At 40.5% G+C, this 24,775-nt stretch overlaps 1 protein-coding gene across 2 annotated transcripts; it reads right to left on the bottom strand.

The window, feature by feature from the left end:
* Positions 1 to 4,366: 4,366 nt before the first annotated feature.
* Positions 4,367 to 21,744, bottom strand: api5 (apoptosis inhibitor 5). 2 transcript variants are annotated; one of them, XM_061894521.1, is made up of 15 exons: positions 21,419 to 21,744; positions 17,605 to 17,766; positions 17,061 to 17,154; positions 16,900 to 16,965; positions 14,416 to 14,567; positions 13,095 to 13,301; positions 11,811 to 11,915; positions 11,072 to 11,161; positions 10,814 to 10,995; positions 9,478 to 9,571; positions 9,326 to 9,382; positions 8,134 to 8,213; positions 7,906 to 8,048; positions 5,110 to 5,190; positions 4,367 to 4,969 (listed from the first exon to the last, which is right to left on the bottom strand). In XM_061894521.1, the coding sequence occupies exons 1-14, from the start codon at positions 21,488 to 21,490 to the stop codon at positions 5,111 to 5,113; spliced, it is 1,584 nt and encodes a 527-aa protein (XP_061750505.1). In that variant the 5' UTR covers positions 21,491 to 21,744; the 3' UTR covers positions 4,367 to 4,969; position 5,110. The 2 variants fall into 2 exon arrangements, with proteins under 2 accessions (XP_061750505.1, XP_061750506.1); XM_061894522.1 differs by lacking the exons at positions 4,367 to 4,969; positions 5,110 to 5,190 and adding an exon at positions 6,139 to 6,692.
* Between the last annotated feature and the right edge of the window lie 3,031 nt (positions 21,745 to 24,775).

The raw sequence follows: 24,775 nt of genomic DNA, 5'->3' as shown, positions 1-24,775 counted from the left end.
ATTCACTCCCTCATTCATTTTACACTGACTCTTCAATCTGATCAGTCCCACACTCACCCATCATGTCATTCACACTATCACTAATTCATTCAGTCGTATCTACTCAACCATATAATTCAGTCACTCATTAATATTTCACCCATTCAAATAATTAGTCTGATAATTCACTCCCTTATTCATTTTACACTGACTCTTCAATATGATCAGTCCCACACTCACCCATCAAGTCATTCACACTATCACGAACTCATTCACACGTATCTGCTCAATCCACTCACTCATTCATATTTCAAACGTATTCATACGATCGGTCCCGCGCACTCATCCATTCCTACAACCAATCCCACAAAATGGGTAAGGACAGTGGAAATGAAAACATTGATGATCCAAAGCATATCACAGCACGTGTCAGACACGTGACAGGAAGTAATTATTTCCAGAAAGTATTACGTTTCAAGGTATGAAATTTTGATGGTACACTATTCGTGAAATATCAAACATATTTCATGTCAAACATTAAATTGAAGTTGGCTGATGGACTTAGGGGTTTGTATATTGAACGCTCGAGATTGCGTCGCTTAAAGGCCTACTGAAACCCACTACTACCCACCACGCAGTCTGATAGTTTATATATCAATGATGAAATATTAACATTGCAACACATGCCAATACGGCCTTTTTAGTTTACTAAATTGCAATTTTAAATTTCCCGGGAGTTTCGTCTTGAAAACATCGTGTAATGATGACGTGTATGCAAGACGTCACAAGTTTTTAGGAAATATGACCGTTACACACACACACAGCTAAAAGTCACCTGTTTTAACGGCATAATTACACAGTATTTTGGACATCTGTGTTGCTGAATCTTTTGCAATTTGTTCAATTAATATTGGAGAAGTCACAGTAGAAAGATGGAGTTGGGAAGCTTTAGCCTTTAGCCACACAAACACACGGTGATTCCTTGTTTAAAATTCCTGGAGGTGAAAGTTTACTATGGATCAGCGAACATGAATCAAGACGGAATGTCAACCAGCAGGTTTCGGTGAGAAAATTGTGGTAAAAAGTCGCTTCTTACCGGAGATGAGCTGAGTTTGTGCCGTCCACAGCTGCCGTCAGAGACACTGGCGTCAAGACACCCGTGGAGACACACCTCCGACTATCAGGTACTGTTAAACTCACTAAAACACTAGCAACACAATAGAAAGATAAGGGATTTCCCAGAATTATCCTCGTAAATGTGTCTAAAAACATGTGAATCCGTCCCAATGCAATCGCGTTTTTTGGGGGGAGGGGGGGGGGGGGGGGTTTCTAGTCCGTCGCTATCAATATCCTCAAACACAAATCTTTCATCCTCGCTCAAATTAATGTGGAAATTGTCGTTTTCTCGGTCCGAATAGCACTTTTTGTTGGAGGCTCCCATTAAAATCAATGTGAATATGTAAGGAGCCATCAACATGTGACGTCATCGTCTGTGACTTCCGGTAATGGCAGGGCTTTTTTGTCAGCACCAAAAGTTGTGAACTTTATCGTGGATGTTCTCTACTAAATCCTTTCAGCAAAAATATGGCAATGTCGCGAAATGATCAAGTATGACACATAGAATGGACCTGCTATCCCCGTTTGAATAAGAAAATCTCATTTCAGTAGGCCTTTAAACATCCATTCGGATCATGCGCGGTGTAATCTACTGGCGCAAGCAAATTTTCCGACGCAAAGCTTGCAGGGAACGCATCATCGCGTCTGCATAGGATGGGCAAATGGAGTCTCCCACAGTAACAACTACAACACGGGGTGCATGTGTCCCCAGGTGGACTTGCAGGGGTCTCCTGAGGTTGACTTCTTATTGATTTACCTTCAAGCCTGCACAGACTCACTTCTCAGCTCTTGGAGTTGGCTTCCTTCGCCGCCTACGCCACTGCCTGATTATTTTCAGCTCTGCAGTGTGTGTGTGTGTGTGTGTGTGTGTGTGTGTGTGTGCTTTGGGAAATACCTGGTCACGATCACTCACCACAGACCTTCTCCACGGTCGCTTACCGCCTCCTGCTGGTCAAAGAGGAGAGGTTCATCACAGTGAACAGAACACAGCGCAACAAGACCAAAAAATAAAAAAAATAAAAACATCACTGGCTTTCATTTTAGATCATTTCCTGAATATCATTTCTTCCAAACGCATATGCACAGAATCCACAAATGCCAAATGCATGGTGGATAATTAAAAAAAATTGGCAGTGGGTTTTTCCCCTCTTCCAAAACACACAAAACCTGTCGACTGTCACATTAATGAGATGGTGCACGTGTATCCGATCAATAGATCAATTTTTGTTGTTGTTGCAACAATCTATTGTTACCTCGCTGCAGTGCTTTTTGTTTGCAGGGGAAAAAATGCGCTTTAAATACTAGGGATAAAAATAGAAGCGTCTGATCTGAGGAAAACACCTGGTGTGGAGCGCCCTCTGGAGGGGAGATTCCGCTAAAACAAGGGGCGATTCCTTCTACACCTGGAGCAAAACGTCAAAATACCGTATTTGCCTTGCAAATACTTTCACAAATGTATTTTCAGATGTTTTCTTGCCGCTTTGGTAAGAGTATTTTTTTTTTTTCAAAATACAAAAGAATGCGTGCAGACTGCAAGAGCAGAACACTTAAATTCACTATCCTCTAAACCAGGGGTGTCAAACACCTTTTAGATGGGGGGGCACATGAAGAAAAATCTACTCCCAAGTGGACCGGACTGGTAAAATCACAGCAAGATACCTTTAAAAAAAGGCCAACTTTGAGATTGTTTTCTTTGTTTAAAAATAGAACAAGCACATTCTGAAAATGTACAAATCATGTTTTTTTTTACACTTACATGTTGCAGTTAATAGTATTCTATCTTTAATATGTGTTAATGTTCATCAGTCAACTCCATCCATCCATCTTCTTCCGCTTATCCGAGGTCAGGACACGGGGGCAGCAGCCTAAGCAGGGAACCCCAGACTCTCCTCTCCCCAGCCACTTCGTCTAGCTCTTCCCGGGGGATCCCGATGCGTTCCCAGGCCAGCCGGGAGACATAGTCTTCCCAATGTGTCCTGGGTCTTCCCCGTGGCCTCCTATCGGTTGGACGTGCCCTAAACACCTCCCTAGGGAGGCGTTCGGGTGGCATCCTGACCAGATGCCCGAGCCACCTCATCTGGCTCCTCTCGATGTGGAGGAGCTGCGGCTTTACTTTGAGTTCCTCCCGGATGGCAGAGCTTCTCTCTAAGGGAGAGCCCCGCCACCCGGCGGAGGAAACTCATTTCGGCCGCTTGTACCCGTGATCTTATCCTGTCGGTCATGACCCAAAGCTCATGACCATAAGTGAGGATGGGAACGTAGATCAACCGGTAAATTGAGAGCTTTGCCTTCCGGCTCAGCTCCTTCTTCACCACAACGGATTGGTACAACGTCCGCATTACTGAAGACGCCGCACCGATCCGCCTGTCGATCTCACGATCCACTCTTCCCTCACTCGTGAACAAGACCCCTAGGTACTTGAACTCCTCCACTTGGGGCAGGGTCTCCTCCCCAACCCGGAGATGGCACTCCACCCTTTTCCGGGCAAGAACAATGGACTCGGACTTGGAGGTGCTGATTCTCATTCCGGTCGCTTCACACTCGGCTGTGAACCGATCCAGTGAGAGCTGAAGATCCCGGCCAGATGATGCCATCAGGACCACATCATCTGCAGAGACCTAATCCCGCGGCCACCAAACCGAAACCCCTCAACTGCGCCGAAATCGGTGACAAAGGGCAGCCTCGGAGGAGTCCAACCCTCACTGGAAACGTGTCCGACTTACTGCCGGCAATACGGACCAAGCTCTGACACTGATCATACAGGGAGCGGACCGCAACAATAAGACAGTCCGATACCCCATACTCTCTGAGAACCCCCCACAGGACTTCCCGAGGGACACGGTCGATTGCCTTCTCCAAGTCCACTAAGCACATGTAGACTGGTTGGGCAAACTCCCATGCACCCTCAAGGCTGTCCTCTGCCACCGATCAGTCAACTCACAGGTGTTAATTTTCAATCTATTAAAATATAATAAAAAATCTAATTACAGTATGCTATGTAGTTTGATCATTTTCCTTGACTGACCTACTAACATGTGGTTTATTTTGTACATATGCAGCATCAGCTACAAAGATATAAAGAATTGCTCTTGCGACATCCAGTGGACACATTTAGAACAGCAGTTTCTTTCATTCAAAATGGCGGATCATTTTTATACTTGGCAATCTCCGGATAAAACCTGTTTGCGGGCCTGATCTGGCCTACGGGCCGAACGTTTGACACCCCTAATTTAAATCATATGGATCCTAAATTAGAAAAACATTCACGAAAGACGTCTTGCAGTGATTTTAAATGGTAAATAAGACATATTTACAAACATTTGCATTCAAATCTAGTTTTATGTTTAAAAAAGCCTCAGGAAACATACATTTTGATGGAGTAATAATAAGTATGTGTCTGCCATTTTGGTGACAAGTGTCTCATGAGTGGCTGTTTGGTGTTGTACTTTAGAAATCGCTAACCAATAATGTTTCAAATTAGTGTTCAATTTTTTTGTCCAGTCAATCAATGAATGAGGGCAGCCGCGTGTGTGCAGCAATGACACCTGTTCCTACTTGCATACAAGTTTATGATAAAAAAAAAAAATCTGACAAAACATCCACAATACAAATTCATAGTACATCGTCTGCAAATTTAGCTAGAGCACTAATAGAAAAAACTGAAAGCAGGATTAAATAAAAGGTGGAAAGAAATGCCTTCAAACATCACGTTGCAAACCAAAAAAGATCGCTTCCTCTCTTGCTTTCTTTTCAAAACACCCAAAAGGGATCAAAAAGTTTGTCAGGAGTCAGCAGTCTTTCGATCCACAAAGACATAAAAACAAGGGGTTGGGGGGGTGGAGCTATGACCGCGGCTTAGAGGAGTTTGGGAAGTCTGTTGTGAGGAAAGAGTGAAAAATACAGTCGTTATCAAAAAAAAAGAAAGATGTTGTGGCAAAGTGGTCCGTTTTGGAACGGTGAAAGATGATGCAGTTCATTGAGGGACAAGCGCCGCCCCGGCACCCACAAGCCCACCTTAGTAGGTCCGCCCTCGGCTTCTGTTGCCTCTGGTGCCGAAGCCCCGCCCCCGTCCGCCCCTGAAGCCGCCGCGCTGCTCTGTAGTCACATAGTGGTGAAGGAAACATTAGCATCAGGGCGACATTTGTCAATTTATTCAAAAACATGACATTCCATTTCAAGGGCTTCGTCTCAATTGGGGCATAATCAAAACTAATTCAAATATCTATGCAACCCGGTTATTTCTAAGTTTTTATTTTTCCCCTTTAAAAGTTTCAGTTTGTTTTCCACTTGCATTGTAGAGGTTATGGGTCACATTAAAGGTGGAAAAAGTTGTGAAAGTATTTCTATTTTATCACGAAAACCTGACATTTGAATATCCACAGGAACACAAAGTAAGTCATACTTAAAACATTCGCATACCTGCCAACTTTTGAAAGTCAGAAAGCCTAGTGAGTTACAAAGTTTCAGCATTCTGACAGGTTAGATCAGGCCTGGGCAATTATTTTGACTCGGGAGGGGCCAAATTTAGAGAAAAAAATATGTCTGGGGGCCAGTATATCGAATTTTTAGGAACACTATTACAAAAACTCACAATAATGCCTGACTGAATGCTAAAAACATTATGACAGACCGCCTTGAAAAACAGAATGGAGTTAAAAACATTTTATAGTGGAATAAGACAACCAGAATGTACATGAAAATAAATGTGGAATTTACAATATTAACTATGAACGATAAAACACTAAATATTGACAACATAAACATCCCACCTACTTTAATCAACATTATTTACAATCAAGTGACACAACAAAAATGCAACAAACAGCAAAATATGAACGCGAAGGGTAAAAAAAAAAACCCACCTACAATCTGATATATTACTAAACTTTAGAACTTCGTTGTAAAAATCTCCTTCCTGACACGTGCATTTCAGGCTGGCCCCCCTGGAAATGCTCCCCACCCAAACTGCTTGGTGCCTCGTCTGAGCTGCTGTGACGTAGATTAACATAGTAACTAGTACAGGACTGTCTCAGAAAATTAGAATATTGTGATAAAGTCCTTTATTTTCTGTAATGCAACTAAAAACATGAACATGTCATACATTCTGGATTCATTACACATCAACTGAAATATTGCAAGCCTTTTATTATTTTAATATTGCTGATTATGGCATACAGCTTAAGAAAACTATAAAATCCTATCTCAAAAAATTTGAATGTTTCCTCAGACCAAGTTAAAAAAAAAAAAAAGATTTATAACAGCAAATCAAAATCAAACATTTGAAAATGTCAATTAATGAACTCAGTACTTGGTTGGGAATCCTTTTGCACGATTACTGCATCAATGCGCCGTGGCATGGAGGCAATCAGCCTGTGGCATTGCTGAGGTGTTATGGATGCCCAGGATGCTTCATTAGCGGCCTTTAGCTCATTTGCATTATTGGGTCTGGTGTCTTTCAGCGTCTTCTTCACAATAACCCACAAATTCTCTATGGGGTTCAGGTCAGGGGAGTTGACAGGCCAATTGAGGACAGTAATGCCATGGTCAGTACACAAGTTACTGGTGGTTTTGGCACTGTGGGCAGGTGCCAGATCATGCTGAAAAATGAAATAATCATCTCCATATAACTTCAATTATTTGAATAATGTTTAAGTACGATTGCTCTGGACTGGACTCTCGCGACTGTGTTGGATCCATTGCGGATTGAACTTTCACAGTATCATGTTAGACCCGCTCGACATCCATAGCTTTCCTCCTCTCTAAGGTTCTCATAGTCATTATTGTCACCGACGTCCCACTGGGTGTGAGTTTTCCTTGCCCTTATGTGGGCCTACCGAGGATGTCGTGGTGGTTTGTGCAGCCCTTTGAGACACTAGTGATTTAGGGCTATATAAGTAAACATTGATTGATTGATTGAAGTACGAGTAACTGAAAGATACATGAATAAAAAGTTAAAACCTATGGTAGCATAGGTTACCATCATAGATGTCTTCAAAAGTATGATTTTTTAAAATGTATTTACTGTCGTTTCCCAAACAAAAATAATTCACAAAAACATTAATATTGTTGCGATATTTGAAATGCTACTTTATGGAAATAACACTCCCGTCTGAATATCAAGATTTAAAAATACTAAAAATAAATTACCTCTGATTTTAAAAGAGTATTATGTTGGTTACAAAATAAGGGAGAGGAAATTCTGCATTTACTAAATTAATTCAGTTTTAGTGCGTATTTCCCTACTTACCAGATGTTTCCGTGATGAAAACACCAACTCCTTTCTCCGATCCCAACATTAATGCAGCATAAAATGCAGTTTACGTAATTTTCCCCTTTTTTTGAACGAATATTTGTTCCTGAATAGGCTTTGGAATATTCTTCACGGAAAAACTGTAATTTTCTTTTTGGTTTAAGACTTGTTTGCAATTTTTCTCCAGCTGATTCCATAGCCATCCATTCGGTTGAAAACCATGACGATTTGGTGCGTAGCTTTTGGCAGTGGAGCTATAAATAGCTGGTCGCGCAGCATACGGAATCGTGCGACAGGAAGTTATCAGAGCAGTGCTGGAAAACGATAGTTTTTACGACTGCAGCCGTAAACCGGAATGGATTATCAAAAACCGTAGTTATTGGCAGGTATGCATTTGTTTTGAGCCAGTAACGAAGACATCAAACACATTGGTGAACTCTGACCTGTCGCAGATTCTTGTTAGTAAAATTCTAACCTCGTTTGGCTGGGAATTATCAGAGACGTGTAAAAATAGATTGTAAATGAAAAATTAAGGTGTGTGTGTGCAATAATAGCCTCACCGTAGTTGAAGTTTCCGAGGGAGGCGCTGTATTTGCCGCTCGGGGGGTTGTAGATTTGCCGCGCGTCCCGCCGAGGCTGGGGGGCGATCTGTTTCTTCACCACGGCCCCCGGGCCCGAGTCGTCACTTGATGGACGTTTGGGGCTGCAGATGAAGAGGAGGAGGATAAAGAAGGGATGAGGATATGTTGCTTCGGGAATATTATAGGCAGCTGTATCACAAAACGTACGCCACAGCCTCGCTCTTCTGGACAGGCTTCCAGGACAGCGTGATGGTGCTCTTGAACGACGGCGGGTTGTGAAAGAGGTCCTGGGGTGGGAGGTAGAATTGACAGTGAGCAATAAATATAAATATAGTTTCAGCAAAGATTATTGACAATAGAAGTTGTTTCACTTTCTGGCTGTCATTTAGCTGATAGGCTTCACCTGCTAAAGTGACTGCCACAGACTCTAAAAGAACCGCTAAGCTGGACTAGGGCTAGGTGATAAAAACAATATCCCTTTACATAGCGATAGAATGTAATCAAAAGCAATAGGAAACAGTTAGATAAAAGGTTTAATATTTTTTTTTCTTCTTGGTCAGAAGAAAGCGGAGGTTGCAAAGCAAGGTTGGTTGCATGACAAGGCAGCAGGTGATCACTGATCAGTGGGAGTGACACGCTAACAGCCAACCATCAGGTAACAGTATCAACTATCTTACGGTTAGTGCCATCTTGTTGTCTGTCGGTTGATTCTTTGAATGGAGTGAGAAGAGAAAGTAAAAATGAAGAAAGTGTGGGTAAAACCGGAAAAGTCACCTGGACAAAATGACACTTTAAAAAAATGTTTTTTCAAAGGAACCGTAGTCAGACCAATGTGGTCTGTAAATGAAGCAAAGCACTGGTCCCCACCAAGATCGGTAATACCTCACCACCTTAGCCGCACTAACCCTTTAGAGCACAGCTGTAACTTCTTGGCACTAAACCTGCAGAAAATAGTTCTCCTCAGGTTTCTCTATGTTTACATTTCCACACTTTGCACTATTTTGTTACACTTTACTTATGCATTTCTTACATATTCATTATTTTTACACCTTAATTTTAGGAGTTTATTTTGAAGTGTTTAATGTCTTTTTATAATTTTGTTTACATTGTTTGAGTGTTTTCTATGCTTGTGTTGACATTTCCTTTCGGTCTTGATCGCTGAGGGAATTATGTATAATCAGAGGAAGCTTACATTTAAAATGTTTACATTTAGCATATTTTTCTGTCCTAGTTTTTATTTCAAATAAATCAATCAATGATAATCGATGTTGACCGATAAACACTTCCATTGTGAACACAGTTTTCAGCCATATTGCCCAGCCCTTGGCTGAACTTTGTTAATTGTGAAGAACATAAGACTGTCAGGGCTAACTCGGGGCCACAGGTTCCTGCAACCTACCTTGATGAGGACGTTGATGTTGTTTGTAATCTTCAGGGCCACCACCTTGATCTTGTTCTGTTGACAACCATAAAAGTCCTCGTCAGCACCAAGTACGCCACAAACACGTGAGCTTGTGTTGCGGCGCCAATAGAAAAGATTGTAGCGTCCACCTCGTCTGTCTTGAGCGCGTCTCCCGTCTTGCCCTGCAGAGCCACTCGCAGCTGTCTGATGTAAACTTGCAGGCCTCTGGCGAAATACTGTAACCTGATGGAGGGCAAAAACAACAACAGGCTTTAGTGCGCACAAGGGATGGCTACCGAATCCAGTACTTTTTTGGCACCGACTGAATCCAGCCGGTCCTAATGGGCACCGATTCACATAAAATCCAACGGTGCCATATTTTGGTACCTGGGTTGCCGACCCAGCCAAACTTACACTTGGTAATGTTTCAATTTTCAATACCAACAAAAAAATGTATTTAAAAAAATGATCCAGCGTAAGTTGCTTAAGGTTCCCCTTTCCCAAAAATGGGCTAGCTTGATGCTTATATGTTGGTTTAGCTAATGACATGTTACTGATTAGCATTTTCAACCATAACTATATTTGGATAATTAGCTTCACTTCGCAGGAAAACGATGATGTTTGAGGAAAGAAGGGAAATGTTTTTAATGCTTAACCTGTGACGCAATTTGATACTTTGTCTAAATTTGCACACCAACGCAGCTTTGCCGTGTAACTTGTTGTGGCGTTTGTTGGTTTTGATCTGCCCCCTTCTCCTGCATGGAGAGGTCATCAGGTGACCATGAATCAGCCTCCACAGATGAGGCTCTGACTGTTTAAAGTCGGGACACATTGTAGACCACTCCTCTTTGCAACAGTGACATCTCTGCGCTGCTGACTTGTCTCCATTCCAGATGATCCCCTGCCTGCCCCACTATGGACTGGACTCCCATATTATTAACCCTATCCCCTCAGCATCCATTACACCGGACACCCAGACCGGTCCCTTCCAAGGTTTCTCGTTGTTCCATTGCATTGAGTTATTTGTGGGATCTGAGCGGAGGATGTCTTTGTGGCTTGAGACATTTGTGATTAAGGGCTATATAAGTAAACTTTGATTAGACTTCCTTTTATTGTCTTGATTCATTATCATTTTTTTTCTTTCAACCCCTACAAATTTGGTAATGAAAAATAAAACCAAAATGCACATTACAACAGTGTAATAAGTACAACACTTCCAGTATTAACACTTTTTTGGGTGCCACAAAAGACCAGCCAACACACCATTAACTATAAATTACTGCCATCTAACATTTTGGACTTGCAACCGCAATGTCAAATTTGCAAATGAGACTCAGAAATGTGATAATAAAACGAGATTTAAGATCCTTTATAAATGGTGCAATAAAAAAAATGTTAAACAAAAAAAATCAAAAACAATGAATTCCCAGTACACATCCTTACTGCACACACATCGCATCGTGCCTGTGCATTCTTAATCCTCACCTTATCTTGAAGTCTTTGAGGCGTTCGGCGTCCACTTTGTCGATGAGGAAGTCCGGCAGCTTCTTGCCCAGCTGGTGGAAGCTGAAAAGGAGACACTCCACGTAGCTGAACTGCAGCTTGGGCTCCTCGCTGGCAGAGTTTTCGCCATTTTCCACTTCGTCTGGCGGCAGAGGCATGTACTCCTAAAACACAATCAACAATTTTTTTAAAGTGACTTTATTGTTGCTATGGCGGCAAAAGCAAAGAGTTTTTGCTCACCAGCAACTTAGTGAATAGCATATTGAGATTGGTCTCCAGCTTATCCATGTCGCCACAGAAAGGACTCATTTCCGCCATCAGCTTCAGGACCTGCGCAAGAAAAGAAAAAAAACACACAAATGCCGCGTTAAGAGTAGCGGGAGTTTGGCAAAGTGGAAATAATGAGGTATGATCATGAGACGATGAGCGGTTCTCGTACGCAACACCTCGTCACCAGATTTCACGTCATGGCGATAGTAAAATGCACAACCACTGAAGTGGCAATTATAAATTGACCCGTAAACTATAGTATGGAGCAGTGGTGTTCAAAGTGTGGTTTGGGGGCCATTTGTGGCCCGCGGCTCATTTTAAAAATACTACCAAAAATAAAAATTACATTGAAATTAAAAAGCAAACCAGCGTAATCCAATGAGAAAATGTAATATTGACTTAAAATAAAAACAAAGCTGACATGCAGGCAGTTAAAAAAAAACTAAACTGTAATTGCTCAAAAAAAAAAAAAAACATAATCAATGGATAAATCTGAAGTTGATCTACAAACGTATTTACTTCGTACCACCTCAGAAAAAGAAGTAGACTACTAGACCTAAATATTAATTTTTCAGTGTGCGGCCCTCAGTGGAAATTTGGACACCCGCTGTATGGAGTATCAGATGATTTGTCTTCCATTTTAGAGAAACATTCTCATAGCAAGCATTGAGGCCTGAAAATCTAACATGGCAAGAAAGTTAAACCTGACCTCCAGTTGAATGTCCAGCTCGGCCACAGGACTCGTCAGCATGCTGAGGTTGGGCAGGACATGCTCACAAAAGTAGGTCACGAAACGCGTGGAATGGACATTTTTCTGCAGGAAAAAGATACTGTTACTAAAGCTAATATTCACCACAAAGTAGACAAGCCAAAGTATTCTCCCTAAACCTCTCCTCGAGGTTTCTTAAGTATTCTAATAGACAACTGCTCTACTTTAGAGTTAGAACACTCGGTATTGGGGGGAAAAAAACTTACCTTAAAGAAAAAGTTGCTTTGACATTGGAAATCACATAAATGATACAAAAAGGTTAAAATATTTAAAACTATTGCTATTGTATTCAAAGTGAAGGAATGGGTAAATAATAAAGCCTTGTATATTTTGTATAATTCACCGATTGTTCCATATCTAACATACTGTGTTAAAGTGGGGGCTAGTGCCTGTAAAACATATTTAAATCCAGTCTTCCTTTTACAGAAGAGAATAATAGAACAGAGTGGAAGCCGTTTTTACTACCATGAACACTGCAGTGTGTGCGATATCATGTCTGCATACAGATCAGGTTGCATTCACATTAGAACTCAAACATTTTTTGTAATGTAAACGGCCACTGAAAAGACCGTATTTGACGGAGAAAAAAAAAAAATCAGAATTGGACATCCGAACCTGCAGTGTAAACATCTACTGTATTTTTCGGAGTATAAGTAACACCTGCCGAAAATGCATAAAAAAGAAGGAAAAAAAAAAAAACATATATAAGTCGCACTGGAGTATAGGTCACATTTTTGGGGGGAAATGTATTTGATAAAACCCAACACCAAGAATAGACATTTAAAAGGCGATTTAAAATAAATAAAGAATAGTGAACAACAGGCTGAATAAATGTACATTATATGACGCATAAATAACCAACTGATAACGTGCCTGGTATGTTAACGTAACATATTATGCTAAGAGTCATTCAAATAACTATAACATATGGAACATGCTATACGTTTATCATACAATCTGTCACTCCTAATCGCTAAATCCCATGAAATCTTATACGTCTAGTCTCTTACGTGACTGAGCCAAATGATATTTGATATTTTACGGAAATGTGTTTATAATTTCACACATAAGTCACTACTGAGTATAAGTCGCACCCCCGGCCAAACTATGAAAAAAAACTGCGACTTATAGTCTGAAAAATACGGTACCTGATTGTTTATTAAAAAGGGTTCCCGGTCCTGACAAGGCTGTTGAAAAAAGCAAAAACGAGTGTATTGTACTCACAGAGAAGAGGGGCAGTGCCTGGCGTGTGCACTGCAGCAGGCGGTCTACTGTGTCGGGGTCGCCGGGGTTGAGCTCCTGCTCCAGGAAGGCCTGCTCCACCACTAGCTCCACCAGCTGCTGACGCCCGCTTACCGTCTGCAGCACGCGAAGGCCCGACACCAAACGCATCAGAAGCACAAACTCCTCTCCGGTCACGTCCTCAAGCACCTGAGAAGAAATAACAAGCAGGTGCTAAAACACATGCAAACTTGATAGCACACGCAAAGCTGATCAGTCAAAGCCGTTGGCTAGAACCCCATAGCCAGCTGCTACACCACAAAAGCAATTTGACTCTATTGATACGCAATGTTTAGTGGTTTTGTACGAACATCAAACATAAATCACTACTTTGGCTAGAAATAGAGGCATCTGGGATCCCTGCCTGATCATCAAAACGCCCACCTACTGTGAGGAGAAGAAGCAAATATAAATATTTATCAACACTCAGCATTTTGCAAGCACTATTTTGTGTTATTGAGCATGTGTCAGAAGGACGTGCAAACTGACAGTTCCACACACGGCTGCAGGATCACTGCTTGCGCTGCTTCGTCCTTAGTGTGTGTCAACATCATGGACGGTCAAAAACAAAAAAATATTCAACATATTGTCTATTCAGCAACATCATTTCATAATTTTATAGCTGCTGGGTGACTTATGGGTCTAATTAAAACATTCAATTGATGTGCGTTGGTGTCTGCCTTCTTTTTTTCAATGTTGTTAATTTTTATTCAGGAAAAATATTACTAATGCGCTGGTGATGCAATCCAGTCTGGCACACAGAATTAAGTGTCCGTGTGCATATGCTTCTGTTGTCTCAATTGCGATTCAGAAAAGGTGTTACAGTTTTAAAATGTGTGTTGCTGGTTCAATACATTGCACACAGGTCGGAGCATGATAACATGAATGAGCAGAACATTATCCTCTCCTTGGTAAAAGCCTTGTATGCACGCAAGATTTTCTTTTAAAAAGGGTGGTGTGCACCACTTTTCAATTACACCCAGTCTTAGTAGAACACGCAACACAGCCACTTACAATATAATTTTTTTTTTTTTTTTTCCACAGACGCTGTCTTGCGCGTTGTTTTTGGATCTTAGTAAATCAGGCCGGATGTCACCTTATTTCACAGGGTGTTATAATATTGTGTAATTGCAACTGGAGCAAAAACCCTGAGCAGGGTGTGCGTGTGTTAAAAAAATGGACCCAGAGAAACACGACCGTGATTCACTAGAAGTTTCTTAAAAATGTCGCTATCGAAAGCATGGTTGGAAAGAAAAACACCAACCTTCTTCGTCTCAGTAAAGACATAGTCTTCCACCTCTTTTGTCATGACGTCCTCTGGTAGGGTCTTCAGTTTGGTGGACAGAAATTTGATGGCCCGTTCACGCACGATGTCTACACCCTGTAGCACCTGAGAAAAGAGGCCCTCCAGGGTGCCTGCGGGACAGACGGCAGACATTGCTGCAAGATGCCTTGACCAAGTGTAAATATGGCATTTTCTTTTAACCCCAAATCTTAAAAAGGGAACTGCACTTTATGGGGGGATTTTGCCTATCATTTCCACAGCAAGACATAAAATACAGCAAGCACGAGGTGGCTAACACTGCAGCTAATAGGGTTAATATATTGCGCCCATGAATCCCTCTAAAAACATCCCAACAATACTCCATTTACATGGCGTGACCTGAATATTAACTAAGTAGGTCTAAAAATAAAATCTGATTTTTTTCACAAAAAAATTCTATTTAAAATGTATTTTCCCTACTTTGTAAAGAAACCATAGAATTAAAATGACAGACATCATTTAAAAAAACGTTATTTAACTGGATCAAAAACTAGTACCGGTAGTTTGGAATTACACTGCATCTTACCCTTACCATATATAAATTGTACTTTTTATGGAATCATTTTTAAAGAATAGGAAGCAATACTTCTGCTTGAAATGAAGAATTAGGTTAACAAAAATGTAGCATTTCAGAATGCATACAAATAATCTCAAACATTAAGATCAATAAAGTGCAAACTCCTGTCTTGAATAACATACTTCTGCAAATAAAAATGTATTACACATTGTATCCAAATCATTAATGAGGTGAAACATTGAAAGGGCTATAGTTTGTTTCAGGAAGTAGATAAAGTAAACGTTTCAGATGCTGGAAGTTTGTTGTGTGGATGCCTTTTTGAAAAAAAAACAACTTTGGCCCGTGCAATCATTTGTTCCACGACTGTTTCCGCGGAACCAAAATACTGACAACACTTTTCTTTGAAACGTCTCTTTCTCGCTTACCATGTTTTGCTATTTGAGCCACTTAGTAAGGGGACGGTGCAAGCTACGATAGCTCCTGTGGGGCAAAAAGTATGCCTGAGCAAGAAGAGAATAAAAATTGATTTTTTAATTTTTTTAGATTAATTCTAATTAAGTCTTATTTAAGTGGCCCCACTTCCACTTTGTTGTACTGGTAGATTTTAAGGCTTCCGTAGCAAGTCTACTGACGTATGTTAATTAGAACTGTACTCTACTTTATATTACAATTGGCAACATCAAAGAATGAATGCCCCAGATCAAGGGAACGAAGAAGGAGCTTATTGACTACGGTGTCAACGTGAACTTCAATGGCGGATGCGTGCACCTTTTTTGGACTTATGCAGATCACATATACACATAAGCAGGTACCAATAAATAAGAAGTTTGTTTTGCATGATAGTGGGAAACAAAACACCAGATAATCGCTCTCCTAATAGGTTCTATTTAGGGGTCTTTATACACACACACACACTCCGTAATAGTAATACTCGTATGTTGAAGCACAGTACGTCTGACCACGGTAGAGGTAATGCTCCGCGTTCTATCGAAGCAGTGCTGCTTCAAAGCTTACCAAAGTCGTGCTAAAAAATTTAGGCAGATGTTTGAGTGCTGTCTGTAAAAATCAATCAATCAAAGTTGATTTATACAACCCTTAATCACAAATGCCTGAAAGGCTTCACAAACCACAAGGACATCCTCAACTCTGATCCCACATCCAGGCAAGTAAAAAACTCAACCCTTTGGGATGGTTAATAATGTGCGAATCCAGTTCATAGGGAGGTTCATAGGGGATCCGCTTACATGTAGATGAGTCGGGACGACACCGACCGACGCAAAGAGGAGTGGTCCACCCGTGGTCCTAACTTCATAATGTGAGGTTCCACTCCAGTAGGAGTGGAAGGTCAGCAGGGGATCCTCTTGTATGTTCTCTCTCAGGGGGAGGAAAATCTATTTCCACGTGGGCCAGACTAATAATAACTTTAAAAAATTGGAATTGACCTGCAGCGTGAACAAGGCCTTAAACTTGAAGATCATCCTCCTAATATTCAAACGCAAAAATATAAGGTTCTGGATCACTTTTTGTCCCAAGGTAATCCTATTTATCATTCATGAACTCTACCACTATTAGTAGTATTTTCTATTGTTGAAGGGAAAAGCGAAATTGATGCGTGCTTAAAATTACAAAAATACTTAAATAACAAGCAGTAATATGATTGTGCATGTTACTACATTACATATATATTCTTACAGTGTGTATATAAATGTTGATGGATGTGTTTGGATGTTTTTAGAGCAGGATGAGAGTTGATTAGAGTGACTCCTATTGGCTCCTTTGTTAAGTGTTTATTTACCAGTTAGAATACATAAAAATGAAAAATGTGTTCTTGTCTTACATAAGGATTGGGAATGATAGGCAAAATACCAAAATGATTTACGTCGCTCATCAAGCAAACATGTACGCACCTTTTGCGTCAATCTTGAAGATAGAAATCAGCGATACGTTGACGAGGTTGAATTCAGCTGTGTCATCTAAGAAAACAAATAAAGAAATGACACTTCCGATTATATTTGATTGGAAAAATGAGTGACGTGTTTTTTTATTGAAATACATCAAAATTAAATACCTGTCTGTAGGAGCTGAGTGAGAATATCCGAAACCTTCAGAATGTTGTCACCAGTTGCAAAGCGCGGTAGCTCCTTAATGGCCTGCCGCCGAATCTGGACCAAAGAAAAGAAACGAGAGTTGACCCCTTTCTTGCTCTGTTCATACATTTTTTGGCTTATACGGAAGCAATCGTTGCCAGGCTATCTGCGATGACATAACCTGTGCTTCTATCCTAGGCCTACACCGAGCCTCCTCCAGCTCAGCACAGGCATTAGGAGAACAGTGATGGAGCAGGGGCTTCACTCTGAACTTCTCACCCCATCTTTCAGGGTGAGCCCACTCATTTCGACCGTAATCTTGCTCTTTCTGTCACTAGCCAAAGCTCGTAACCATGGGCGAGGGCGGTTATATAGATAGACCTTTACAACCATATGACTGTACTTGCCATTCTGATGCGCCTGTCAATGTCACTCAACCTGGGGTAATGCCTTACCCCCAACTTATTACGTTACGTCTACACAAATAAACGACGACATGAGGAAGTTTATATTTGCCCCACTTACCGAGATGTCGTCGTCTTCACAAAGATCCAATTGGGCGTTGATGGCCGCGTCTGCCAACTCCGGGAAACTGCTGAAGAACTTGGGAATGAATTGAGCTGCCAATCGCTTCTCCTTGGGACCACCTTTCACACCATCCAGGATGACTTGGTAGGCATCTTTATGCTGCAGAGAATTGATTGACGACATTGATGACATGAGTCTGAGTCTATTTGTACATAGTAAGTCCAAGGATTTGGCGATAAAAGTATATCAAAAAAATACCAATAAAAAATGTATTCGATAATTGTTTTTCTTTCGTTGGAAGAAAGCTGAAGTTACTAAGCAAGGTTGGTTGCATGAATAGAGGCACTAGCGCTCTGGCAAAACAGGAAGCAATCACTGATCAGTGGCAGTGACACGCTAACAGCAAATCAGGTAACAGTATCAACTACAGGGATGTGAGCACCCTTTAAAGGAAAAAGACAGTAAAATTTAGCAAAATAGTGAAAAAAAGAGAGGAACATTTCTATCATCACGACATGCTTCCAAGTAAACCCCGGAATACATTTTTGAAAAACATTTTCTGCAATTGGATGAACAAATTTTTACCTTTAAATGTATTCTCATCTACAAATATATTTTGGCTGTCTTTTTGACACATGTCCCATATAAATTACCACAGAATTTTAGTAGCTAATTTACTAACATTATTGTCATTGAAATTTCATGTAAAAGTCTATAACATGCATATAAAGAATTCAGACAATGTTTCTCGTTTGGCCACCCTATCCTGTAGCCACGTCCCCTCAGGTAATATACTTCTGGTGTTGTAACCTCAGTTTACAATCAGTCACGTCAAAAATATACCTACTTTCTGGCTACTAATAAACTAGTTCGGGAATTAACAGTGTTTGGGTTGTGCTCTTTCATATAGAAGTACCAGCAAAGTAGACAACTGCCAACGTTGTGGCTCGGACAGCGAACAGAGCTAACTTGCAAGCTTTTTTCGGTGCACCCGATTGTCTCCCTATTCTGCAACGCAGTGCGGCCTATAGGCAAGAAGAAAAGCAAGCACCCGCTCAAGAAAGTTTAGATTGTATTTGTATTGATATTACATGTAAAAACACATAGGTTATATTTTGACGTGAAAATGAATGTTTTGTTTTTACCACGAATTGATTAACGTGGACCCCCAACATAAACAAGTTGAAAAACGTATTCGGGTGTTACCATTTAGTGGTCAATTTTACTAAATATGTACTGAACTGTGCAATCTACTAATAAAAGTTTCAATCAATCAATCAATCAACAGTGCGGATTCAGAGCGCATGTAAAAAAAATAATAAATTCCCAGTCCACAAGTCTCCTCATTCACAACATGTTCTCTTAGATTTCCATTTTATAATACATGTTCACATTATTTATTGACTGTATTTAAAAAATAGAAAAAAATATTTTTATTTATATGAAGATATGTGGGAGAGTGGCCGTGCGCAACCCGAGGGTCCCTGGTTCAATCCCCACCTAGTACCAACACCTTCACGTCCGTTTTGTCCAGAGCAAAACACTTCACCCTTCCTCCTGATTGGTGCTGGTTAGCGCCTTGCATGGCAGTTCCCTCCATCAGTGTGTGAATGTGTGTGTGAATGGGTAAATGTGGAAGTAGTGTCAAAGCGCTTTGAGTACCTTGAAGGTAGAAAAGCGCTATACAAGTACAACCCATTTATCATTTATTTATTTATATAAAATAATCCTAAATGAAATACAACAACTTGGTTTATATTATTGTATACATTAGGTCATAAAATCAGTGTCAGTTGAGTCGGTACATAGGTTGCCTGTAGGGATTTTTAATGTCCAGCAGATGTCAGTATTTAGTGACACAGTATTGACACAGTATCAATACAGTTTTGCAATGTGTCGAAACGCTACATGACGCCTCATCAAACCATCACTAATATTTACACCTTTATTTTAAAAGGTAACTGTTAAATGCAATTTTAGAATTTTGTTTACACTGATTGAGAGTTGTCATTGCTTTTGTAGACCAGTGGTTCTCAAATGGAGGTAGGCGTACCCCAAGAGGTATTTGAAGGTCTGCCAAGGGGTACGTGAGATTTAAAAAATATATATTATAAAAATAGCAACAAATCCTTTATAAATATATTTATTGAATAATACTTCAACAAAATATGAATGTAAGTTCATAAACTTTGAAAAGAAATGCAACAATGCAATATTCAGTGTTGACAGCTAGATTTTTTGTGGACATGTTTCATAAATATTGATGTTAAAGATTTATTTTTTTGTGAAGAAATGTTTAGAATGAAGTCCATGAATCCAGATGGATCTCTATTACAATCCCCAAAGAGGGCACTTTAAGTTGATGATTACTTCTATGTGTAGAAATCTTTATTTATAATTGAATCACTTGTTTATTTTTCAACAAGTTTTTAGTTATTTTTATATCTTTTTTTTCCCAAATAGTTCAAGAAAGACCACTACAAATGAGCAATATTTTGCACTGTTATACAATGTAATAAATCAGGAACTGATGACATAGTGCTGTATTTTACTTATTCATCTCTTTTTTTTTTTAACCAAAAATGCTTGCTCTGATTAGGGGGTACTTGAATTAAAAAAATGTTCACAGGGGGTACATCACTGGAAAAAGGTTGAGAACCACTGTACTAGGTCATAAAATCAGTGTCAGTTGAGTCGGTCCAAAGGTTGCCTGTAGGGATTTTTAATGTCCAGCAGACGTCAGTATTTAGTGACACAGTATTGACACAGTATCAATACAGTTTTGCAATGTGTCGAAACGCTACATGACGCCTCAGGAACCCATCACGATTTCTTACACCTTTATTTTAAAAGGTAACTTTTAAATGTAATTTTTGAATTTTGTTTACACTGATTGAGAGTTGTCATTGCTTGTGTAGACATTTCCTTTCTGCCTTCATAGCTGACAGGATTTAAAGGCCTACTGAAACCCACTACTACCCACCACGCAGTCTGATAGTTTATATATCAATGATGAAATATTAACATTGCAACACATGCCAGTATGGCCTTTTTAGTTTACTAAATTGCAATTTCAATTTCCCGGGAGTTTTTTCTTGAAAACGTCGCGTAATGATGACGTGTACGCTTGACGTGACGGGCTGTTAGGAAATAGTCCGTCGCTATCAATTACCTCAAACACGAGTCTTTCATCCTCGCTCAAATTAATGGGGAAATTGTCGTTTTCTCAGTCCGAATAGCTGTTTTTGTTGGAGGCTCCCATTAAAAACAATGTGAAGACGTGAGGAGCAATCAACATGTGACATCATTGTTTGCGACTTCCGGTAGAGGCAGGGCTTTTCTGTTAGCGTCCAAAAGTTGCGAACTTTATCGTGGATGTTCTTTACTAAATCCTTTCAGCAAAAATATGGCAATATCGCGAAATGATCAAGTATGACACATAGAATGGACCTGCTATCCCCGTTTAAATAAGAAAATCTCGTTTCAGTAGGCCTTTAAATCAGAGGAAATACAAATATTTACATCAAATATTTTCTCCTAGTCCTTAATTCCGAAGAGTCATAAATAATATAAACAGTGATTTAAAACAATACTTATATCGTGATACAGTTTTCAGCCCGAGCTGTAATGTTAAAACATGAGCCTTCGCTCGGCTAACTGCTAGCAGCTAGCTTAGCGCACATACACATCTAGTTTACGTAATTTAGCCGCCGTCAACAGCAGCCCAACATCCAACACGTTGTGCTACAGCAAAGCATTAAAAGCAACGATCGGAATCAGATAGGAAAAACCACGCGGGCCTTGATATCACCTGGCTGACGTCGTCCTTGGCATCGGCAAGGATGCCATAGTTCCGATAGAGATCCTCGATGGTGACCGCCATCAGCGTGGCTCGGAGTGCCTTTTTCGCTCAGATAAAACCGCCAATTCAACCGCGGCAAAAAACCCCGATATATTCTTCTTTTCGTTGGGGTCGTGGCACTATTTAACACCGCATCACCAGTAACTTAGAACAGTGGAAGCAGGAGAATGTGAAACTTCGGGAAAAAAAACATTAGAATAATGCATCGACCCGCCGTCCCTGCAACGTTTTGGGCTTCCAAGGCTAACTTGCTACGGAAGTGAGAAGAATGGGCATGCGTAGCTTTAGCCAACAGCTTGCCGCAGTGTGTACCACGTGACTATAAAATGCGCGAAAGTGCCGTGCAGTAGCTCCTTACCCAACAAAACAATTTCCATCCATAACTTATTAAAAAATACACACGTTTTCAAATACCAATCCCTACAAACATTAATATATATATATGATGTAATTTATAAATATATAATATTAACATTTTTGAAGGGAGGCGGATCTTGAGTAGCCGTTCCTTTAAAGTACCAATGATTGTCACACACACTCTGTGTGGCGAAATTATTCTCTGCATTTGACCCATCACCCTTGATCACCTCCTGGGGGGGTGAGGGGAGCAGTGAGCAGCAGCGATGCCGCGCCCGGGAATTATTTATGGTGATTTAACCCCCAATTCCAACCCTTGAAGCTGAGTGCCAAGCAGGGAGGCAATGGGTCACATTTTTTTATAGTCTTTGGTATGACTCGGCCGGGGTTTGAACTCCCAACCTACCGTTCTCAGGGCGGACACTAAAAGAGCCGTTCAAAAGACTGTCTCGGTATAGTATTTTTTTTTAAGTACCAATGCTTGTCCAGGGTGTACGCCGCCTTCCGCCTGACTGTAGCTGAGATAAGCACCAGCGCCCCCCGCGACCCCAAAGGGAATAAGCAGTAGAAATGGATGGATGGATGATTGTCACATACACACACACACACACACACACACACACACACACACACACACACACACAAGAGGTGTGACGAAATTATTTTCTGCACATGACCCATCACCCCCTAGGAGGTGAGGGGAGCAGTGAGCAACAGCAGTGATCGCGCCCTGTAATAATTTTTGGGTGATTCAACCCCCAATTCCAACCCTTAATGCTGAGTGCCAGGGAAGTAATGGGTCCCATTTTTAGTCCTTGGTATGACTTAGCTGGGCTTCACGGTGGCAGAGGGGTTAGTGCGTCTGCCTCACAATACGAAGGTCCTAAAGAGTCAGGTTTCAATCCCGGGCTCGGGATCTTTCTGTGGGGAGTTTGCATGTCCTCCCCGTGACTGCGTGGGTTCTCTCCCACTTCCAAAGACATGCACCTGGGGATAGGTTGATTGGCAACACTAAATTGGCCCTAGTGTGTGAATGTTGTCTGTCTATCTGTGTTGGCCCTGTGATGAGGTGGCAACTTGTCCAGGGTGTACACCACCTTCCGCCCAATTTTAGCTGAGATAGGCACCAGCGCGCCCCCCCCGACCCCAAAGGGAACAAGCGGTAGAAAATGAATGGATGGGTATGACTCAACCGGGGCTTGAACTCACAACCTGTCGATCTCATGGTGGACACTTATCCACTAGGCCAGTGGTTCTCAACCTTTTTTCAGTGATGTACCCCCTGTGAACATTTTTTTAATTAAAGTAATGAGAGCAAAGCATTTTTGGTTGAAAAAAAGAGATGAAGAAGGAAAATACAACACTATGTCATCAGTTTCTGATTCATTAAATTGTATAACAGTGCAAAATATGGCTCATTTGTAGTGGTCTTTCTGGAACTATTTGGAAAAAAAAGATATAAAAATAACTAAAAACTTGTTGAAAAAGTGAAAAGTGATTCAATTATAAATAAAGATTTCTACACATAGAAGTAATCATCAACTTAAAGTGCCCTCTTTGAGGATTGTAATAGAGATCCATCTGGATTCATGAACTTAATTCTAAACATTTCTCGACAAAAAAAGAAATCTTTAACATCAATATTTATGGAACATGTCCACAAAGAATCTAGCTGTCAACATTGAGTATTGCTTTGTTGTATTTATTTTATGAACTTACATTCAAATTTTGTTGAAGTATTATTCAATAAATATATTTATAAAGGATTTTTGAATCGTTGCTATTTTTACGATATTTTAAAAAAATCTCACGTACCCCTTGGCATACCTTCAAGTACCCCCAGGGGTACGCGTACCCCCATTTGAGAACCACTGCACTAGGCCACTGAATAGTTTTTTTTAAATAATTTTTATCAGTTATTAAGATGTATGGTATGGATACATACATCATCTGAATAATTTTAATTCACACACATTTTACCCGATGAGTGGGATTTATCCTGAAATAGTGGCTCTAATTTTATTGTTGTGGTTTTCATTGTAAACATTCCAAAAGGCGCTGCCATATATCCATGCTTTGAAAGTGGCATCACTGGTTTGAATTTTCCCTCACCTAAAAAACTAAGTAGCATAAGAGAATTTTAACAATAAAAAAAAATACACAATTAGGAATAAAATGCATTGCTGGATATCAAAAATCATATTCAAAACTAGAAAAACATAAATACAAAACACTACCCTACTTGGTGTGTGTAAGCTTCAACTATTACACATCAGAACAATGAACCACAACCACAAAAGGGTATCCAAATAAAAATAGATAAAATGAAAACATTTATACAATTTAAAAAATAAGTGTATGTATACAGTGGCGCAAAAAAGTATTTAGTCAGCCACCGATTGTGCAAGTTCTCCCACTTAAAATGATGACAGAGGTCTGTAATTGTCATCATAGGTACACTTCAACTGTGAGAGACAGAATGTGGGGAAAAAAATCCAGGAATTCACATTGTAGGAATTTTAAATAATTTATTTGTAAATTATGGTGGAAAATAAGTATTTGGTCAACCATTCAAAGCTCTTACTGATGGAAGGAAGTTTTGGCTCAAAATCTCACGATACATGGCCCCATTCATTCTTTCCTCAACACGGATCAATCATCCTGTCCCCTTAGCAGAAAAACAGCCCCAAAGCACCACCCCCATGCTTCACAGTAGGTATGGTGTTCTTTGGATGCAACTCAGTATTCTTCTTCCTCCAAACATGACGAGTTGAGTTTATACCAAAAAGTTATATTTTGGTTTCATCTGACCAAATGACGTTCTCCCATGTGCTCTCTGGCAAACTTCAGACAGGCCTGGACATGCACTGGCTTAAGCAGGGGGACACGTCTGGCACTGCAGGATTTGATTCCCTGTCGGCGTAGTGTGTTACTGATGGCAACCTTTGT

The sequence above is a fragment of the Nerophis ophidion genome, linkage group LG03 (assembly GCF_033978795.1).
Source record: "Nerophis ophidion isolate RoL-2023_Sa linkage group LG03, RoL_Noph_v1.0, whole genome shotgun sequence".
NCBI lineage: Eukaryota > Metazoa > Chordata > Actinopteri > Syngnathiformes > Syngnathidae > Nerophis > Nerophis ophidion.
Note: the sequence above shows the minus strand (reverse complement) of the source record. Positions and strands in the feature narration are given on the sequence as shown.